The 20,269-nt window shown below is 39.9% G+C and overlaps 1 protein-coding gene across 1 annotated transcript in view; it reads right to left on the bottom strand.

Annotated features, from left to right (window-relative positions):
* Window positions 1-13,114, bottom strand: part of crfa4 (cytokine receptor family, class I receptor 4) — a 32,844-nt gene extending 19,730 nt beyond the window's left edge. The window contains exons 1-3 of the mRNA XM_028472682.1: window positions 13,017-13,114; window positions 9,844-9,997; window positions 3,361-3,530 (exon numbers count right to left, since the gene is read on the bottom strand). Coding sequence (XP_028328483.1) covers window positions 3,361-3,530; window positions 9,844-9,997; window positions 13,017-13,104 — 412 coding nt within the window. The 5' untranslated portion in view covers window positions 13,105-13,114. The remainder of the gene's footprint in view (window positions 1-3,360; window positions 3,531-9,843; window positions 9,998-13,016) is intronic.
* Window positions 13,115-20,269: the final 7,155 nt, after the last annotated feature.

Raw genomic sequence — 20,269 nt, forward strand, 5'->3', positions numbered from 1 at the left:
ATGAGTTTAGTCTAAAAACTTAGACATATTTCTCCTGTTAAAAGGAGTGGCACCCCGCAAATTTGAAGTAATATTAATAATCATAATTAATATTCTTAGTTATATAACCCATTAATAATAACTCATCTCATCTTCCTACATTAGCATAATGGTTTGTATTGAAGCACATCTGTACCTTAATTCAATTTAAAATGGATTAACATACTCATAAATAAAATGAATAATAAATTATCCAAACTGCATTCTCATTTTCTTCTTCAAGGTTGCTTACTTTGTAACTTAATTAAAATGATAAAGGAAATTTAAGGTTTCATTTTCAAAAGATGGTCCAGCAAATAGGTAACAAATTTCAATTTGAAATGGAAAATTTGAAAACGAAAATGCATTAGCAGAAAGGTTAATGTATTGAAGGGTGTAGCTGCATTATTTGACACGAATAATCAAAATTGCATTTTAATTTCTTCTTCAACACTGCTCATATTGTGACACAACTAAAGTATGCAAAGAGGTCATTGCATTTTCGTTTTCATGCCCCACCCAACGCAAAAAGTGTAACATCATTCAATTTGACTTCTCAATCCCGCAGCAGAGTGACGAAGAGTTAAGTGCTGTATCATCAGAGAATTTCACCAGGGAGCTCCCCTCTGACCTGCAGCTGTCTGTAGGGGTGTGAACAAAAATCGATTTCACGATATAGCGTGATTTTTTTTGGGTGCCGAAATCGTATTGTAACGTGACCCATGTATTGCGATACGTATCGTATCGCAACATCCTTGCCAATACTCACCCCTAGCTGTCTGTGTACAGGATAATAAGGAGTGTTTGACACCAGGACTTCAGACATGACTCCATTAGCAAAGACCTGCTGTTTCCAGTCAGTTAAAAAGTTTAAAATCAACAACAAAAACTGATCAGGCAGCTTAAAAGTAGTAGAAAAGCAGTCAATTAAAATGTGCGGTTGCATCTCGTTAAAAGCTGAAGAAGCGAAAAAATTAGTCTAGCATGTGACTTTGGCTTTTCTCGATGCTTAAAAAGTTTGTCCAACTTGAACAGGTTTGCATCCTCCACTCCTTTACCAGTTCAAAAAGCAAATTGTAAAGCGTCAAGTTTCCCAAACACCAGGGACACAAGCTCATCTCTCTAATAAATCAAGGAAATTCTGCGTGCGTGTATGCGTTTGTGGAGCAAATTTTTCCCCGACGCGATGTCTGTTCGACTTGAAACTTTTTTGACTGCTTGCACATAGGTTGAGTGTGTCCATACAATATTTTGGACTTATTTGGTGTTGCAAAATGTTTATTTTAATTCTATTTAGCCCAGCCAGCACATCCGTTTACCCAGAAATGAAACCTATTCAGTTTTTGACCTCAGTGTGAGGGGGTGCTAGCGCACCAATCTGCTCATTTACAACCTCTGATCATTAGCAGAAGAAGACCTTCCTCCAGTCCACAAAAAACTACAAACAGGGAAATCGTACATGCTATTTTACTTTGAACCCGCAAATAAACCCCTTTATAACACTACAGAGTATGTACACCTCTTTGTACATCCAACCTTCAAATACATACTCATTTGGCCATAATTGACAACTCTACTTAAGCTCCTCCCACTATATGGTGGGGAAACTTCATCTTCCTTCTTCCCCTCTTTGTTGCAACTACTTTTGACCACAGTTGAAAAACGAAAAAAAAATATTTCTTTAGTTCATATATGTATGTAATTCATGCCGTGTCTCGGCCTCCATTGGGTGCCCTTTGAGTCCCTTAAAGGGGCAGTATTATGAAAAAAAAATCACTTTATAATGGTTTGGCTACAGTGATATACATTCCTATAGCCTCATTCAGAGGGTCAAAGTTGAAAAAGTTCTGTTTCCTCCCTCCCTTGTTATTCCACATTTTGTAAAAAGTCAGCTCCAAATGGGCGAGTTGGATTTTTCTCGCATTGTGACGTCATAAGGTGGAAACTCCTCCTCTTGACAATCCTGGCTCCTCCTACCCTACATAAGAATGTGAGCTCCTCCCTCTCAAATGACCTCACAGGTAAAACAAACAGCGAATGCAGGTTGATATTACAGTTAATAACTATGTTCAGTATATAGTAGGGCTGTCAAAATTGACGTGTTTTTTACACGTTAACGCACTTTAACGCCACTATTTTTTTGTATGCCCAATTTTTGCATAATGTAAGCAAATTGGTCCACTTCTATGTTTATAAGAGTATTATAAAGTAGAAAAATAGCCTTTTAATGTACGATCAGAACAGATACAATATGTGATTAATTAGAGATTAATCATGAGTTAATTATGGGTCGTGCGATAAAAAAAGATTAATCGTTTGACACCCCTATATGTATCTAGACTATCACAATCAGTTTCACTTTTAGTAGCAGTTATACCACCTTGCATCGCCTTTATGGCATGATCTGATGTGTTCGTGACCCAATGCGACGCAGCGGTCAGAAAAAACAATGTACTATCATCTTAAATGGACTATTCTTGTGACCAGGGGCCTCATTTATAAAAGCGTGCCTCGGTAAGCACACTTTAGCTGATGTACGATAAAACCAGGAAATGCGTACAAATTTTCCTTTTACGATTAATAAATGAGGGCGCACGCTCGCCCCACGCCTGTTTCTGTTTATGAATCACAATCAACTCGAAAGCTGTCGCACGTGAGGAAACGCCTTACTCCGCCCATACAGTTTCTATAAAAGGTCCGGTGAACGCCCATAATGAATATTCACGAATTTGAATTCCACGGTGGACCGAGGGGGAACATTTGCAAATAAAACAAAATTAACACAATGCGAGGTGGAGGTAATAATTGTTGAGGTGGACAGAAGCAGGAGAGCGTAATTTGGTGACAGTGCGCATTACGAATGATAGAAAGGCAGATCTCATTGCGTTTCCTCATCAGACTGTGACAGGTGAAAAAGAAATGGTCAGACATAAAAGCAGAGGAGAAAATGTGGATCACTCTCCATAGGAAGAACATCTGTTCAACAGGTGGAGGGAAAAGCACCATCATAGTGATTTTTTCATAATACTGCCCCTTTAATGAAGATCAAATTCAGCCGCCACATTCATAAACACCCCATCATTTGTACGCTGGAATTGGTCGATACAAATATTTCATAAGTCACACGTGTCCAGTTGTACGACCAAATGTAAGCAAATTTGCACCTGTTTTAATGCAAGGTTGATAAATGACAGCCAATGACTCCAAAACACACAGAATTATAGAAATAATCACAAAATGACTCCAAAATATACATTAAGGCAGCTCGAGTTTACCATTCTTACTCCAAATCAAGAAATAATTTCCTTTTTAAAAAAAAAAAAAAAAAAAAAATACATTTACCTATTTCAGCCACATCCAGGCAGTGCTGCTGGGAAGTGTAGTTCCTGTGAGCGGTGACGGCTGTCACATTCATACAGTACATCTTCCAGATTGATGTGTGGCTGCTGTCAAAATGGCAACTGTTGGGGCCTCCACTTATATAGTCAGGACAGTCCACTACAGGTCCTTCACTGTGAACAAAGCAAAAGCAGACAACTCGTTTTGTTTATTCTTGTGTCAGAATGGTTTGTGTTTTTGGTGTACTTCTGAGTTTCTCTCATTTTTCTGTCATTGCTATCCTGCAAGTTCTTCTTCTTCTTCACGAATAATCACCAAATTTTGCACAAAGGTCCAGTCCCATGCCTGAATGTCTCAGCTGCAAAAACAGGCCAATAGTCATAAAGGTGATGCTGCAGGAAGCCTCTGACGTTTAACATTTTAAAGATTCACATTGAATCAACCATTCGTGCTACAGATTTGTAATTTTCACCAAAATGTCACCACAAAAGAGAAGGAGATAGAGTAGTGGAGAAGGGAGGCAGACGATCAGACTTTGGCCAATCAAAGCCAGCGGTTAGTGTAAAGGCTGCTCTAACTCCATCTACAGGACGTTGAGTGTAAGGAGAACTTTTGAATGACCCACGTGTCCCCAGATGAAGCCCATTTCGTTTGCTGATGTCTGCCTGTGTGAATGTCCGCATGTTTATGCTCCCTCCATCCACTTTTTTCAGCTCTTAATAAATAAATGGTCTTGGCTGGAGTCCAACGCTTGCTATGGGCAGCCATCTTGGGTTATGTCGTCACCAGTGCGTCATCGCGACAGGACGAGCATACGCAGAACGACTGGAATTATTTTAACGTCACTTAATTCGGATTTAAGGGTAATTTGGAATGGCCATTTTTATTTGGAATTAGGTGTTTACGAAGCCATTTTTTATTTAACTTTTATTCTGAATTAAAAGGGAATTGAAGCTGTCATGTAAACGTAGCCACTGATGAAATCGGCTGTTGGGAGGATGAACTGTGCACAGGGAATGACTGACCATCTGGCACACCGGGCATGTCCCGGTGGGCCATCGACCCTTAGTGGGTTGGTCCGGAATGCTAGGATTCTTTTAATAATTATTTTGAAATGACCCATCAGATGGGATATGTGGGGCGGATGAAGTTTCTTCGTTTTCTAAATTCCCTGCAGTTGGGCCGGCTAGCCACTCATCATTGGCTAGTGTCCATTGACACATTATTGGTCCACTGTTTGTCTTTGTCAATCAGTCATGGACCGACAGGCTCAGAGAGCCCTGACTGTGAGGTCAATCACTACGGCCCCATCCACACGGAGACAAAACGAAAGCGTTTCTTCATAATACGGGTATTTGTGTGTACATCCACACGAAAACGCGGAAAACGCTGCAGTAAAGCATCTATCTGCAAGCAAATCTGGATTAGAAGTTAAAGTTTTTTCATTTTTTTTTTTCTTTATTTGGTCATAAAGAGAACGACTAGATGATTTTTAAGGCCGTGACAGTGGACTGTATGGAAGGATGTAGTCGTTACAATAAAGACCAGAGGAGGGGGGGGGGCCACGCAAAAGTAGAATGAGGGCCGCATGTCTGATTCAAACAATTACATAAAAATATGATCTGAAAAATAATTGCTTTAAATTTTCCTTTTTTGATGACCTCAGCTTTCTTTGCAGGTTGTGACATCAGATGTGACACCACTGCTGCTTTAGGAAAGAAAGAGCAATACAGTGTGCCAACAATCAGGGGTCAAAGGTCCAGTGAAATTGTTCCTGATTATTGCCAGTGATTCTGAAGGTCACATGACACTCTGTTTAAAAGCCCAGCGCTGCAGCACAACAGGACAAATCAAACAGCCGGGCTTGGCTGACCTAAAAAGTCTGAATGACTCTGTCCTGGGGCTGATTTTATAACGATGGAAAACTGGAAGCCGTCCCATGTTTGAGTGCAACACAACTAAATGCTAATTTACAGATTTTCTAGGCAACATACTGTATTTCCCCGTGATGATCACATGTTAAGAAAGTTTAAAACAACAATCTGACAGGTAGAATCTGACGAATTGTCCAATTTAGGTGCAAATAAATGTAAATATATAGTCGAGGCAAGGATAAGGTAGATGTCGTTTGTAAACACTAGAAAATATCAGGCACATTTTGTCATATTTAGCTTTGGCGTTTGTAAAGAAACTGTTGTGAGTCACTTTTTTGCTTAAACGTTTACAAAAATAGTTCAATCTAAATAATAATGCTATATTTAAAATAATTACTCTGTAAATGTAAATGTTAAATGTAAAATGTTGAATATAAATGTTAAATGTAAATGGTCAATGTAAATTTTAAATATAAATGCACAATCTAAATATTTCAGTTGAAACTAAATATTTATCTGACATGCAAATTTAAGCGGAGTGTCAAAAAACAAAAAAAAAACATCCTGTACACTCAACTGTGACGGCCATGGTTGCTCTACAAACAGGTCCGGCGAATCGATGTTCTGCACCCTTCACAAGGGGCCCTCAAGTGACACTAAAAACGTACTCTTCAAATAAAATTTCTTCAAATGTATTTGTTATGGCAAGAAAGCCATAGTAAATACATGACAGCCTTACGACATAGTCGATCTACATACTATTCCTCACTAATTGAAGAAAATAAAAATAATCCGAGGTACCTTTTCAGCACTGTAGCCAGGCTAACACAAAGTCAGAGCTCTATTGAGCCCATGATTCCTCTAGCCCTCAGCTGTGAGGACTTTGACATTTTTTAACGATAAAATTCATAAGATTAGAGACAAAATTAGCCACTCCCTGCCTTCACCTGGGCCTGCTGTACCATTAAATGTAAATAGGCCTAACCTAAACTGTTTCTCACATATAGGACTTCAGGAACTTAACTCTATTATTTCATCCTCCAAACCATCGACCTGCCTTTCAGATCCGATCCCAACTAAGCTGTTTAAAGAAGTTATTCCCCTAGTCTGCCCACCTTTGTTGGAGACAATAAATATACAGTATCCCTATCAATAGGCTACGTGCCACAGTCCTTTAAAGTAGCTGTAATCAAACCCCTTCTCAAAAAACCTACTCTTGATTCCAGCACTTAAGCAAACTACAGGCCTATATCTAATCTTCCTTTTATTTCAAAGATTCTTGAGAAAGTTGTGGCGGCTCAGCTCTGTGACTTCCTTCAAAACAACAACCTGTTCGAGGACTTCCAGTCAGGTTTTAGAGCTCAACACAGCACAGAGACTGCTTTAGTTAAAGTAACTAATGATCTACTCTGGGCTTCAGATGAAGGACGACTCTCAGTGCTGGTTTTATTAGATCTTAGTGCAGCTTTTGACACTATAGATCACTATATTCTACTAGAAAGATTAGAGGAATTACTTGGAATCACAGGGACTGCCCTAAACTGGTTTAAGTCCTACCTATCTGATAGGTACCAGTTTGTACACATGAATAATAGGTCTTCTGTGGACACTAAAGTAAGCTACGGGGTTCCTCAGGGCTCTGTGCTAGGTCCAATCCTCTTCTGTATCTATATGCTCCCCCTTGGTTATGTTATGAGAAAATACTCTGTTAACTTTCACTGCTATGCTGATGATACCCAACTGTATGTATCAATGAAGCCAGGTGAGACAAATCAGCTATCTAAACTTGAGGCCTGTCTAAAGGACATTAGGGCATGGATGGACCAAAATTTTCTTCTTCTTAACTCAGACAAGACTGAGGTCATTGTACTGGGCCCACGACACCTTAGAGAAACCTATGCTAGCCTAACTGCCCTAGATGGCAATACTCTGGCACGAAGCACAACTGTTAGAAACCTTGGGGTTCTATTTGATCAGGATTTATCCTTCAACTCTCACATAAAACAAAGTTCAAGAACTGCCTTCTTTCATCTCCGCAACATTGCTAAAATCAGATCTATCCTGTCTCAGGGCGACGCCGAAAAGCTAGTCCATGCTTTTGTTACCTCTCGACTGGATTATTGTAATTCTCTTTTAGCAGGCTGCCCGAGCAAGTCGCTTAAGACACTTCAGCTGGTTCAAAATGCTGCAGCACGTGTACTGACTAAAACTAGGAGAAGAGATCACATTACTCCTGTATTAGCCTCTCTGCATTGGCTTCCCATAAAATATAGAATAGAATTCAAGATTCTTCTTCTCACTTATAAAGCCCTAAATGGACAGGCACCAGTCTATCTCAAGGAGCTTGTAGTGCCATACAATCCCCCCAGAACACTACGCTCTCAAAATGCTGGACTACTCGTTGTTCCATTTGTCTCTAAAAGTAGTATAGGAGGAAGAGCTTTCAGTTATCAGGCCCCACTTCTCTGGAACCATCTACCAACCACGGTTCGGGGAGCAGACACCCTCTCTACCTTTAAGGTTAGGCTCAAAACATTCCTCTTTCGTAAAGCTTTTAGTTAGGAACCAGCTCATAGCTCATAGTTAAGATGCAATAGGCATAGACCGCCGGGGGGGTCTGGCATGCTCGGTTGGAGAGAGGTTGGAGAGGGCGTTAAGAGAGAGGTCATTTAGGTTAGAGAGGGACCGGAGAGGGTCCCATTCCTCTCTCAAACACTCCCTCTATGTCTGCTTCTTCCCTTGTGTGTTTGCTCCTGTACTCCTTCTGGCTTTTGTCTTGCAGGTCCGTGGGATCCTTAGTGTGGAGTTACAGAGTCTCAACAACTCTGTCTCCACCCTCTCCTCTGCACACACCCAACACAGCATAACGTGGATGGCTGTTCATCATAGGAATGGGATCCACACAAGGTTCCTGCTGCTTAACAGAAGGTTTTCCTTGCCGCCATGATGAATTCATGTTGGGTGTGGGATACATATGTATGTGCATATACGTATATATGCATATGTGTGTATCCATAAAATGAAGAGTCCGTCCTTAAGACTGCTCTACTGTAAAGTGTCTTGAGATACCATTGGTTATGATTTGGCGCTATACAAATAAAAGATTGATTGATGATTGATTGATTATTTTAACTACCGTATTTTCTGTCGTATGGCTGCTATTTTTTTTTAATTAAATATGAGGATGTGGCCAATAAAGCAGTGCGCTCTGTGTGTGTTGAACCAACGTTGAAATGATGTCTTTGGCGGGTGCAGAATGAAAGTTTTTACAGACGACGTCCGAAAAAGATGTATTCTAAACATCCCAAAAAGACAGAATAAGAGAGATGGCCCATGGTGGGTTCGATCCATAGACCTTATGCTTTCAATCGCACTTCCTAACCTATTACATTGTCAATTATCTGAAACACTATGACAAAATACAGCATTAAAATACATTTTAATAACTGTCTTGCACTGTAAGAGCATACAATGCCATTAATTCTGGGGGTAATGTAATGTTTACATGCAATTTTGATTCATTTGTTGTGTGTGTGCATTAAATTAATCTGAACGACGATGTCCGAAAAAGACGTCTTCTCAACGTTGTTTCAATGTTGACTTGCTTAATGGGAGCTCGACATTCATTATTTCTTAAAAATATCGCAGAGCATAATAAATATTAATGAAGTACACCTGGATATATATTTAGTGACTGTGGACAATACTGAATAATGATTTTTAGTAAACAGAAGCACATACACATGCACACACGCATGTGTCTGTGTGGAATTGCAAGGCTGTTTAAATTTCATATGTGAAATTGCTTCAAATGTTGAACGTCATATCAAGGTCCAGATGAGGTCGTAGTCATGACGTTCAGATGCCGACCTATTTTGGACATCATATAGACGTGCAGATCCAGACCGATCGACGAGTTATGAACGTGATCTGGAGGTCCGTGTACGTCGGTTGGGCACTGGCCTCCATGTTTTTGTAACTTTGTGCGTCCCAGCTTCAGTCCGTTGTCATGTACTGAGTTAGCATCGTACTGAGATTGTATATGTGCATATATGCGCAACTACCGGGAAATGAATTTTTGCTTAAAAAAAAAAAATCCATACTCTCATCGCGCACGATCGTATCGATTCATCTCCGCATCCTTAATGCATACATTATGAGTCGATGGAGCATCGGCGTTGTCTGCCATCTTGTAAACACAGCAGCGTCTACAGACGTAGGAGGGTCAAATGTCATGGCAATTTTTTCGTAAACCTTTGAATTTTATATCACCATTTTTTTTTTTTATTTGCTACATTTCGTGCCACAGAATTTTGTTACGTTCCTATGATTTACCCCGAGAAGAAGTTAACCAGCGTCGTAGTACAGCGCACACAGAATAAATCCCAGAAGTTAGCGCGATAAGAGGAAATCCAGCTTTGTAGTACAGGCCCGTAATAATTCCATAAACAGTCAAGATGACTGCAAAAAGACATAAAATTTAACAGAAAACTTTAGGAAACGGCAATAAAAAGACACAAAAAGACAACAACACACATGAATGTTGATCATAAACTGGAAAAGACAAAACATGGTGGTTGGAGTAGATTCATGTGTGTTTTGTGGGTCTTACTCTTTAGAGTAGGTGAAAATGTAAATGATCTCCTCTTGCTCCGTCAGGTTTCCCAGTGGGTGCCACCAGCAGGTGAAGTCCTCCATGTTGGGCGAGCGGCAGTAGTAGATGTGAGGCCTCGACGTGGCAGCCGTCGCCTGCTCGGCTGAGGAAACTGAACAGTGGGAAGAAAGTAAATCAATTTCCTAATTCTAACCAATTCTACCTCATCTACAGAATTATCTGCTCCTCTGTGGAGGTAATAACTGTCATTACACACAGCGCAGGAGCATCGATCGGCCTCTGACAGCAGCGGGGTGCCTAAGCTCCCCATAGTGGAGGAACCGCAGCGCTCTGAAGTAAAAGCGTTTGTGAAGACTGACGCCTTGTGTGATGAAGCAAACACGGCAGAAGATCGTTCTCATGTCAGCTCTTTGAAATCAGAAATCTTTGATAGGGGTCATGAGTTGCTAAGGAACCGAGAACAAGTAACACAAAAGGGCTATATCAACAATATAACACTTATCTTGTTCTATCTTATCAACTGAAGATGTCTAGACACAAAAATGGGCAACTTTTATCACAGCAGAACACGATCAACATTAATGTCAGCATTAGAATCCGAGCATTACCACAGGAAACAAAGGGTTTGCGAGTGTTTGTTTTTGTGTGTGTTTTTCCATAATTTTGACTATACTTTTTTTCTATCACTTTGGGGAAGGGATACAGAAATGAGTTTATTTTGTGTGTGCTGTACTACGACGCTGGTTAACTTCTTACCAGGGTAAATCTCACCATGGTAACTTATGCTGAACGGCTAGCCTGGCTGAGATTACAGGTTGGAATCACTTGAGTCAAGTTAGCGTTTTGATAACCAGCTTCATAGTACAGCTGCTATGGGATTGAGAATGTTCTGTTAAGTGAAGCATGATAACGAACAGATACTCCAGACTTTGTAGTACAGGCCCCTTCTGTCTCTCTTCCTGTGAGTTCTTGTTGTAAATGTGTGTTTTTAGAGTCATTGTGTGTGTTCTTGTCATTTTGTCTATTTTTCCGGTCACAATATGTATTTTCGTTGCTGATTTTTTGGACATTTTGGTATCGTTGAAATATAATTGTTAGTTTTTGTGTACTTTTTGTATTGTATTCAACAAAAACTCAACAACAAAAATCACTCACGTAACAAAACAACAAATATATACAGAAAAAGAAAAAAAACAATTACAAAAACAAACAAAAATGATTTTAAAAACCACCAACACAATATGCAGAATATGATAGAGATCAAAAAAATGTGGTGTATTTTCTATATTTTTCATCATTCAAACAAGAGAGATTCTTAATCTCAATGAGACTTTCCTAGTTAAATAAATACAAAAATAAAGAAAGAGTCTGTATATTTGGATTTTTGTGTATTTTGGAGTTAATTTTAGTGACTCCAAAAAACACAAAACACTAAAAATACCTTTATTTAACAAACATGACTTCAAAAACACACAAACCCTGTGATAATGCTCAGACTGGTCATTATTCTAAATTCTGACATGAATGTTGATCATGTGACCCTCAGGTCAGATACAATAATCAATCCTCCCATGGTCCTCTCGCTACGTCACAACCCATCTGTGGATGCGTGAAAAGTAACAGCAAAATGCAAAATTTTACATTTAGATGGACATAATATTGCACTATTTATGATGTGTTCTTGCATTTAGCATCAGCATAACTTTTGGTGTCATATGCTCTTTAGGTTTGAATGAGACATGAAAAAAGCAAAGATAAATTTAACCAGACAAACCCATTACAGTGAGAATGCTGAAATCGTTACACAAAAACTTTGCAGAATTCAATTTCTCACAATAAAACAATTGAGTGAATGAAAATGTTATAAGATGAAATAAATTAAAGCAAAATAAAAATGCGTCATTCAAAACAATAGGATCAAATGAAAGAGTAAAATAAAATACAATTCTATAAACTCAAAGTTCAAATGCACATAGTTAATAAAGTGGAAACTAAATAGTGTAACTTCAAAAAAGAAATGCAAGTTTAAAATTATACAAAACATCCACACAAATATACAAGAGGGCTGGAAAACTTTTGAAATACCACAAAATGACCGAAAAATATACAAAACAACAACAATGCACAAAAACCCACAAAGCCTTTGTTGTTTCAGATTGGTCATTAATCTAAATGATGACATGAATGTTAATAATGTGACCCTCAGATCTGATACAATCACATTTTTGTGGACCCAGAAGTTGCCCATCCCTGATATAGGCTGTCTTTAGGGTTATTAACTTGAAATAAATTAAGTTGAAATAGTTCAAATCTGATTAAAGTGGTTCTGTGGGATCACTGAAATAAGAAGCAAGTGAAGGTGTTATTGGTTAAATCCGATATGAAAAGAACAGACTAGGGCTGGGCAAAAAATTCAAGGTAATCAATGTATCAAATTTGTAGATAAAAACTATTTTTATTTTGCAAATTCCAAAAAACATTTTAAAATGTATTTTATTATGGGTTTTTTTCCCCACCACAGTTTTTTCAGATTTTTTCACGTTCCGTCCTTGTGGGTTACCGTAGCGCGATGTGAGCTAGCCCCCTCTTTGTTTACCCTTTGAAGTAGGCTATACTGTATGTGTGCCACAGGCAAGTTTAATGTTTTATTCGCACTATGCTGAGATGCTAAGGGAAGAGTTTATTATTTTTGTAATTTTATAGAATATGTATTTATCTGATTTCTGAATCAGAAAATTTAAGCTACTGTGAAGTTGCTGTTGCACTTTTGCTTAAACCTGGGTTAAAGCTTGAAAATGTGACAGAGCCTCATTTACTTTTTATTTTGGGATTGTTCTATGCATTTTAACTCTTGAGGACAATCACAGCAATAAAGTTGCACTTTTGACAGTATATCTGATGTCTGCAGTCTTTTTTAAGTGCATTGAAAAAAATAAATAAATCAAAAATCAAATTGAAACTCGATTTTTAAAAAAAAAAAACATTTTTAGGCAAAATTGCCCAGCCCTAGAACAAACTCAGCTCACATTTTAAAGAACAGAAATTAAAGGATAAACATTTTAGGAATGTTAGCCTCAGGGCACAGAGGCTGATGTCATGTGACATATCTAATGGCTTTGAGTTGTTAAAAAGCTTTTCACCTGAAAGTCCCATTGAAGTGATGGACTCACCGTGATGGTGACGCTGAGAGGTGACATCCTGTACGAGGATCCCTGTGCAGCCCAGAGGAGGAAGCAGACACAGCAGCAGCCACAGCATCCTGTCCCACACAAACACGTACTCAGAGTGAGCCGAACCGTCTCCACACAGCTTCTTTCAACGCCATAAAATCTTCACTGGGGCGGAGACTGCAGGCGTCATTCCAACAGTCATGAGACACATCACAAGGGATGCTTCCGTCTCCCCCCTCATGTCTCCTCACTCATGGAAAAGCGTCTGTCCTCATAAAATCCTTATTCTTCCAAATCAGATTTCAGGGTTGGTATTTGGTTCTTATGTCCTCCTCGAACACGTCGACTCTTCATTTCACTTATGTCTATCTGATATATGCGACAGACTTTCAGGATCCTGCTGCCAATCACCAAACACAGGATCACATATAACAAAACAGAAGTAAACAAGTGGCGGCCCCCGGTCTACTTCTGTGCGGCCCCCAAAGTAATCACAAAAGGATTTAAAAAATGCACAAAAAGACAACAAATACATAAGAACAAAAAATATGCACAAATATTACCCCAGAAACACACAAAATTACAGAAGAATACATAAAAGGGACTCTAAAAACAAAAAAATGGCAGAAAAATGCACAAAAAGACAAGAAATATATACAAAAATACACAAAATGACTCCCAAAACACATTTAAAGCAAAATAATGTAAGTTTATTTTGTGTCATTTGGTCAAATAATCCATAGTAACCTTTGAGCATATTGTAATTCAAAGTGTTCTGAGAGGACACTGGAGGATACTGAAGTATTTGAGTGGTGTGGGTCTGCTGTGAGCTTTGGGACAGGTGAGGGGCTCACAGCAGCACCCGCTGCTTGTTTTAACTACAGAGTGATAAAAGATTTCAGTCTCTAAAACATCAGAAAACTCTCAAACAAAGGAAACAGTTGATTGCTGTTTTGAGAAACAATTTAAGTTGGAAAGTCGCAAGATTGAGCGAAAAAGTCACTAAAAACAGCTCCACTGTGGTGTGGATTTACAAGGATGCTGGTGGATTCGAAACAGTTAGGGGAGGGGGGTTAACGCGGTTGTTTCGATTTTAGTCTCATGATTCTACATACTGCAGCTTTAATGACAAAAACACACATAAGGACAATAGAGACACAATGAAGAAAAACAGGGGGAAAGGCCTTTAAAGACTATTATACACAAAAATGACTCCAAAAACTTTGAAAATGACAATCAAACACACAAATGGACAATAAACACACACAAAAAGCACCCTTTGATTTCTTATTTTGAAGTGGGTTGGTAGTAAACAGGAAAGGCACAATCAACAACCTGGCTGCACATGTAACAGAAACATAATCTAAAGCCATTCTTGTTTCAAATCCCACACAAAAATCACTGACCATGACTTTATGTTTACAATTTGTCACTGTGAGAATCAAAATTGAAGACATTTTTATGTTTATGACAGAATGTTGTTGAATGCATTTCTGCTATAGCTGACACATGTGCACTGTAGCTTGTTTCTTTCACATGTTAAATGTTAATAATGAGGGGCGTATTTCAGGTAGGAGGTTTAACAAATTCAGAGTCTATCACTGGACTCAAAGTTTACTTCGTTTGAGGTGGTAAACTCATATCATCGATATTTGGAATCAACGTACAATATCTAGGGTTAAGCCCAATACAAGCTTGTCCTACCCAAGGCATGCCAGTGCATCCACAAACAATGTGTGTGCAAGAACCACAGCAGCCCCTCCCAGACACCACAGGCCTAGAGGCAGCAATCGTCCCCACATACACACCAGAAAAAGCCCAGGGACCCGAGGAACCACCCCAACTCCCCACCTTAAGGCCAACCGCGAGCCCCCACAGCACGACAGCACCCAATCCCCCCGCTCAACACCCCAGCAGAGGGGCAGAGGCCTAAGCCCAGGAGGCAACCAGCACCACGCCAGACAGGAAGCCAGTGGGCGTCTGGGCCAAGACTCAGTAGAGGCCAGACCCCAGGCCAGAGGAACCAGTCCAGAGGACGACGGCCACATCCCCGGCCGACTAGGACACCACTGGGTGCCCCATCGGCACCCCGGAGCACCGGACGCCCCTGCGAGAAGGAGACATGGCATGCACCTGATGTAAGGCAAGGATAGGCAAATGTATTTGTATAGCGCATTTCAAGCACAAGGCTATTCAATGTGCTTTACATGATCAAAAAGATCAACAGAAAATATTCAACAGCTTCAAAAGAAAAACATTAAAATCAGCAGTAAAAACCTTAAATCAACCAAGGGATCAATAAAGTCTATCTAATTTAAAATGTAGTGCAGCAGCCCCTAGCCAAGGGCGCCACCCGTCGACCTACAGACAGCCCTACCAAGTGACCGACAGCGCCACCAACCCACTACAGAGACTGCCTCCAAGACCACCAGGAGACAAGACCAGCAACCAGCAAGGGTAGAGGTACCACCACAAGACTGATGCGGCACGGAGAGTCCCCAGCCACACACCCTGACACCCACCGCCAAGATCCACTTTATGCGTTAAAGTAACACTGCTGCAGTGTAGGAGACCAGGAGAGATTAATGGCATGGGAAAAAATTGCTTCCAGAGCCAACGGTTAAGTTTGAATGTATTCCATTGACTTAACATTTAACTGCAATCCCTTAAGTGCAACTAAACCCCCAGGTTTCTGCTGACCTGCCACTAGGGGGGGAATTGAAAGAAATGTCTTAATTATGGGCGTTGCTCCTGGAGCAGATAAGACACGCCCAGTCAAGGCCTCACACAGCGTTGCGCAGTGACAGCTGAGCTGTGTCACTACATTCACAGGCACACAGAATCCCAACCTGAAGCTCACCCACGCACACACAACCCCCACATGGCTCTCCAGTCATGAGCCCCCAAATGCCCACCACCTCTCTCACACACAAACCAGGAAGATGCACACAGCAACAAAAATACATGCAGGTCCGCGTACAAGTAGAGACAGACAGGGGTATGCTCACGATGTGTCAGTACATAGCGTGACGAACCCTCTGATTAGACCAGAATCTGTTCTTTTATAGGAGGGGCGGGGCCAACAGTCACTGCTGGCCCCGCCCCTCCTATAAAAGATTTTGACGCATGATGGTCGAAATAGTGTCACATAATCTGTCTCAGCCAACAGCAAAATTCAATTGTAATAGCCGGCGTTCAACCCTTAGAGGGCAGTCACTGACATTTTACTACAAAAAAGACAAAACTAAAATACTTTTACTAAAATGTTAAGTATTACTGTTGATTGATCCTTGTCCAACTTTTAATAGTCAAATACATTCAGCAGTAAAAAGTGGTTTTGGGGTTTAGTTACTCTTTTTTGCTATCTTTTACCGTTCTTGTTGCTGTAACAAACCACATTTCCTTATCTTACTTGTCTCTTATTTTAATATATAAGTTCTTGTAAAACAACCCTGTGGGTGCATCTTCACTGATAAGATGCTTTGCTCATCTAAGTCCTTGAACAAACCCTGTTCAGGCCCTGTAGGGACGGCCCCTGCAGTCCAACATCCCCAGACGAGGAACAATGAAAATCAATCTGACAGCATGGCTCGTCTACTGAAATGAAGTCACATGACTTAAAGGCTTTACATTATCATGGGAAGACGAACATCCTCCCAACGCTAATACAACAATCACAGCAAATAATCCCAGCGTTGATCTTAGAGTTGGGAGATTACCCACCAGGATTTATTGCTGGACAGCTCTGACCTACTGAAGCTCCGCTGCAGCGGTGTGGAGCCAAACACCAGGCCAGGCTCACTTATTTATGGCACAGACATTTTTCTATTCACTTATTTGCCTCATTTTGGGTGCAGTCTGTGGCTCTGATGTTGCGTTAAGTATATAGCTCAGCCGACACCATCAGGTGAACAATATTGTGTCGTCCTTATGCTTTACCCATTTATTTTATTGCTTTTTTTCCCCCCAAAATAGGAATGAGATATGGGTAAAATCACTAAAATAAGTAAAAACACAGGTAAAGCAGTTCAGGTTCAGGTGTGGATTGGTCATTTTTTTTTATTTCAGGATGGCATTTGGTAAAAAGGATTTTTTTTAAAGGACCTTTGGCCAAAGGAGTTGATAGCGCCTTTCAAACTTCAGAAGCTCTTGTCAGTTTGAGCTTCTAAATTCTGGGAGGCTCTAAGACATGCATTCAGACAGGCAGAAAGAAAGTCAAAACAGGATACACTTCTAATTTCTTGGGATCTCCTGTGTAATTGTCTCATAACTGATCAGCAGACTGTGAAAACGGCAAATAATTAACATTTTTCTCCACTCATCTCAGAAAATCCTCACAAACCGACAGTTCCTTTTAATGTATTTGACTCTTTGGTGAATCCTTGTGACGCTGTCTTTATTGAACCACCGCCTTCTTTGTCAATCAATCAATCAATCAATCTTTATTTGTATAGCGCCAAATCATAACCAATGGTATCTCAAGGCACTTTACAGTAGAGCAGTCTTAAGGACGGACTCTTCATTTTATGGATACACACATATGCATATATACGTATATACACATACATATGTATCCCACACCCAACATGAATTCATCATGGCGGCAAGGAAAACCTTCTGTTAAGCAGCAGGAACCTTGTGTGGATCCCATTCCTATGATGAACAGCCATCCACGTTATGCTGTGTTGGGTGTGTGCAGAGAAAAGGGTGGAGACAGAGCCGCTGAGTCTCTGTAACTCCACACTGAGGATCCCACGGACCTGCAAGACAAAAGCCAGAAGGAGTACAGGAGCAAACACACAAGGGAGTAAGCAGACATAGAGGGAGTGTTTGAAAGAGGAATGGGACCCTCTCCGGTCCCTCTCTAACCTAAATGACCTCTCTCTTAACGCCCTCTCCAACCTCTCTCCAACCGAGCATGCCAGACCCCCCCCCCCGGCAGTCTATGCCTATTGCATCTTAATTATGAGCTATGAGCTGGTTCCTAACTAAAAGCTTTATCAAAGAGGAATGTTTTGAGCCTAACCTTAAAGGTAGAGAGGGTGTCTGCCCCCCGAACCGTGGTTGGTAGATGGTTCCAGAGAAGTGGGGCCTGATAACTGAAAGCTCTTCCTCCTATACTACTTTTAGAGATGAATGGAACAACGAGTAGTCCAGCATTTTGAGAGCGTAGTGTTCTGGGGGGATTGTATGGCACTACAAGCTCCTTGAGATAGACTGGTGCCTGTCCATTTAGGGCTTTATAAGTGAGAAGAAGAATCTTGAATTCTATTCTATATTTTATGGGAAGCCAATGCAGAGAGGCTAATACAGGAGTAATGTGATCTCTTCTCCTAGTTTTAGTCAGTACACGTGCTGCAGCATTTTGAACCAGCTGAAGTGTCTTAAGCGACTTGCTCGGGCAGCCTGCTAAAAGAGAATTACAATAATCCAGTCTAGAGGTAACAAAAGCATGGACTAGTTTTTCGGCGTCGCCCTGAGACAGGATAGATCTGATTTTAGCAATGTTACGGAGATGAAAGAAGGCATTTTTGAGGAATTTTTGCAGTTTTTTTTATTAACAAGATAGCCCCTCAGATTGTATAGGACCCTTCAGTTCCTACACACAACCTTTGCTTGGGAAGTGGCGTACGTCACTTTCAAGCCCCGTTTTTTTGCGTAAACAAGCTGTACGCGCCGCCGTAAAACGTAAGCTTTGCACTCACTGGCCTTGCGGCTGTACGTTACGCTCCAGTATGTTTGGGCCTTAAGTGTAAGGTTAACACAAGAAACCACAGTTTTCAAATAGCCTAAACTGCTGACCTGCTGTTGTGTACCTGTAAATAAGTGTATGAATAGGAAATTATGATAGTAGTTGACTCCATTAAATGAAGGAGTGTGACGATATCGACAATTTATTGTCTTTCAGAGATATAAAATAAAAATTTTATTTTTTCACTTAATTTTTTTTTCTTATTATATCATAGATTATCGTAGATTCATTTCTGACCAATATATCAATAATCGCAGTATCGTCATACCGTGAGATAATCGTTATCGTGAGGTACCCAGAGGTCCCCAACCCTAATTAAATGTATTAAGTATGTTTGGCATGATTTCAGGAAGTTTAAGAGTTTGTAATGACGTGTAAACTGACAGATATGTAAACTTTGAAACAGAATTGTTGAAGCACAAACTCGTTATTGCTCATGTTTATTCCACACCATATAAGAATATAACACGTTTGTCTTTAGAAAGGGATTGTTTGGTCTCTAAAAACTGTTCAGAAGCTTTGTTCTTTTCTTGATTTGAACTCAGAGAGGCTGCAGCACTCTCAGCACCACTAAAGTTGTAAAGATCGGGTGGTGAAACCCTGGAAAGTGACAGCCACTCCCTCAGGATGCTGCAGCGAGAACATGCGACAGGCCAGAGGAGGTCAAAACGCCTTAAAACACAACTAACATATTGTGTTTCCACATGATAAAAAGTCAACTTATGTGCTGCGTGATGTTCTGAGCGTATGGATACAGAAACATTATTAAACTCTGTCTGTGACGAACCGCTGGCATTTCAAAAGCCATTAAAAAGAAATCATTAATTTGTTACAAATGCTCAAGGCATTCTCAACAATGCCACAAATTAAAAGACAAACAATCACAGAGCTTAATGAAAATGTCAGATGAGATATATTCAAACATGACGAAAGACAAAAGCTCACAAAATCTATGAAAACAAAGAATAAATGCTTCAGAAAAGGCCACAAAAAAACAAATCTGAACCTTAAACAGGCAGGATGTCTGAAAAGAGATTTTTAAAAAACATAAAACTCAACATTAGTTATTTTTTAAACAAACTCAACATAAAACAGTTGCATAATAATCGTATTTCTCTTGTTTTGTGTGTTTTTGGAGTCATTTTGTATATTCTCTCATTTTATGTGTTGTCATTTTATAGTTCTGTTATCTAATTTTATTTTCATAGTCATTTTGTTTATTTTTCTATAATTTTTGAAGTCATTTAGTGCATTTTTGTTGTTTGTTATCCTTTTGTATGTTTTTTTCAGACATTGTTTTGTATATTGTTCTGTTATTTTTTTAGTCGTTTTGTTTGTTTTGAGGGTAATTTAAATTTTTCATTTTGAGGGTTCACTTTGGGGGCAGCACAAAATTAGAAGAGCTGCTGCTCCCCCGCCCAGGCCACAAGTTGCCCATGTCTGATTTAAAACTTTAATGTACATTGACATTCTTCTCTGAAACACTGAAAAACTAATGATG

Source organism: Gouania willdenowi, chromosome 2, assembly GCF_900634775.1.
Source record: "Gouania willdenowi chromosome 2, fGouWil2.1, whole genome shotgun sequence".
NCBI classification, from domain to species: Eukaryota; Metazoa; Chordata; class Actinopteri; order Blenniiformes; family Gobiesocidae; genus Gouania; species Gouania willdenowi.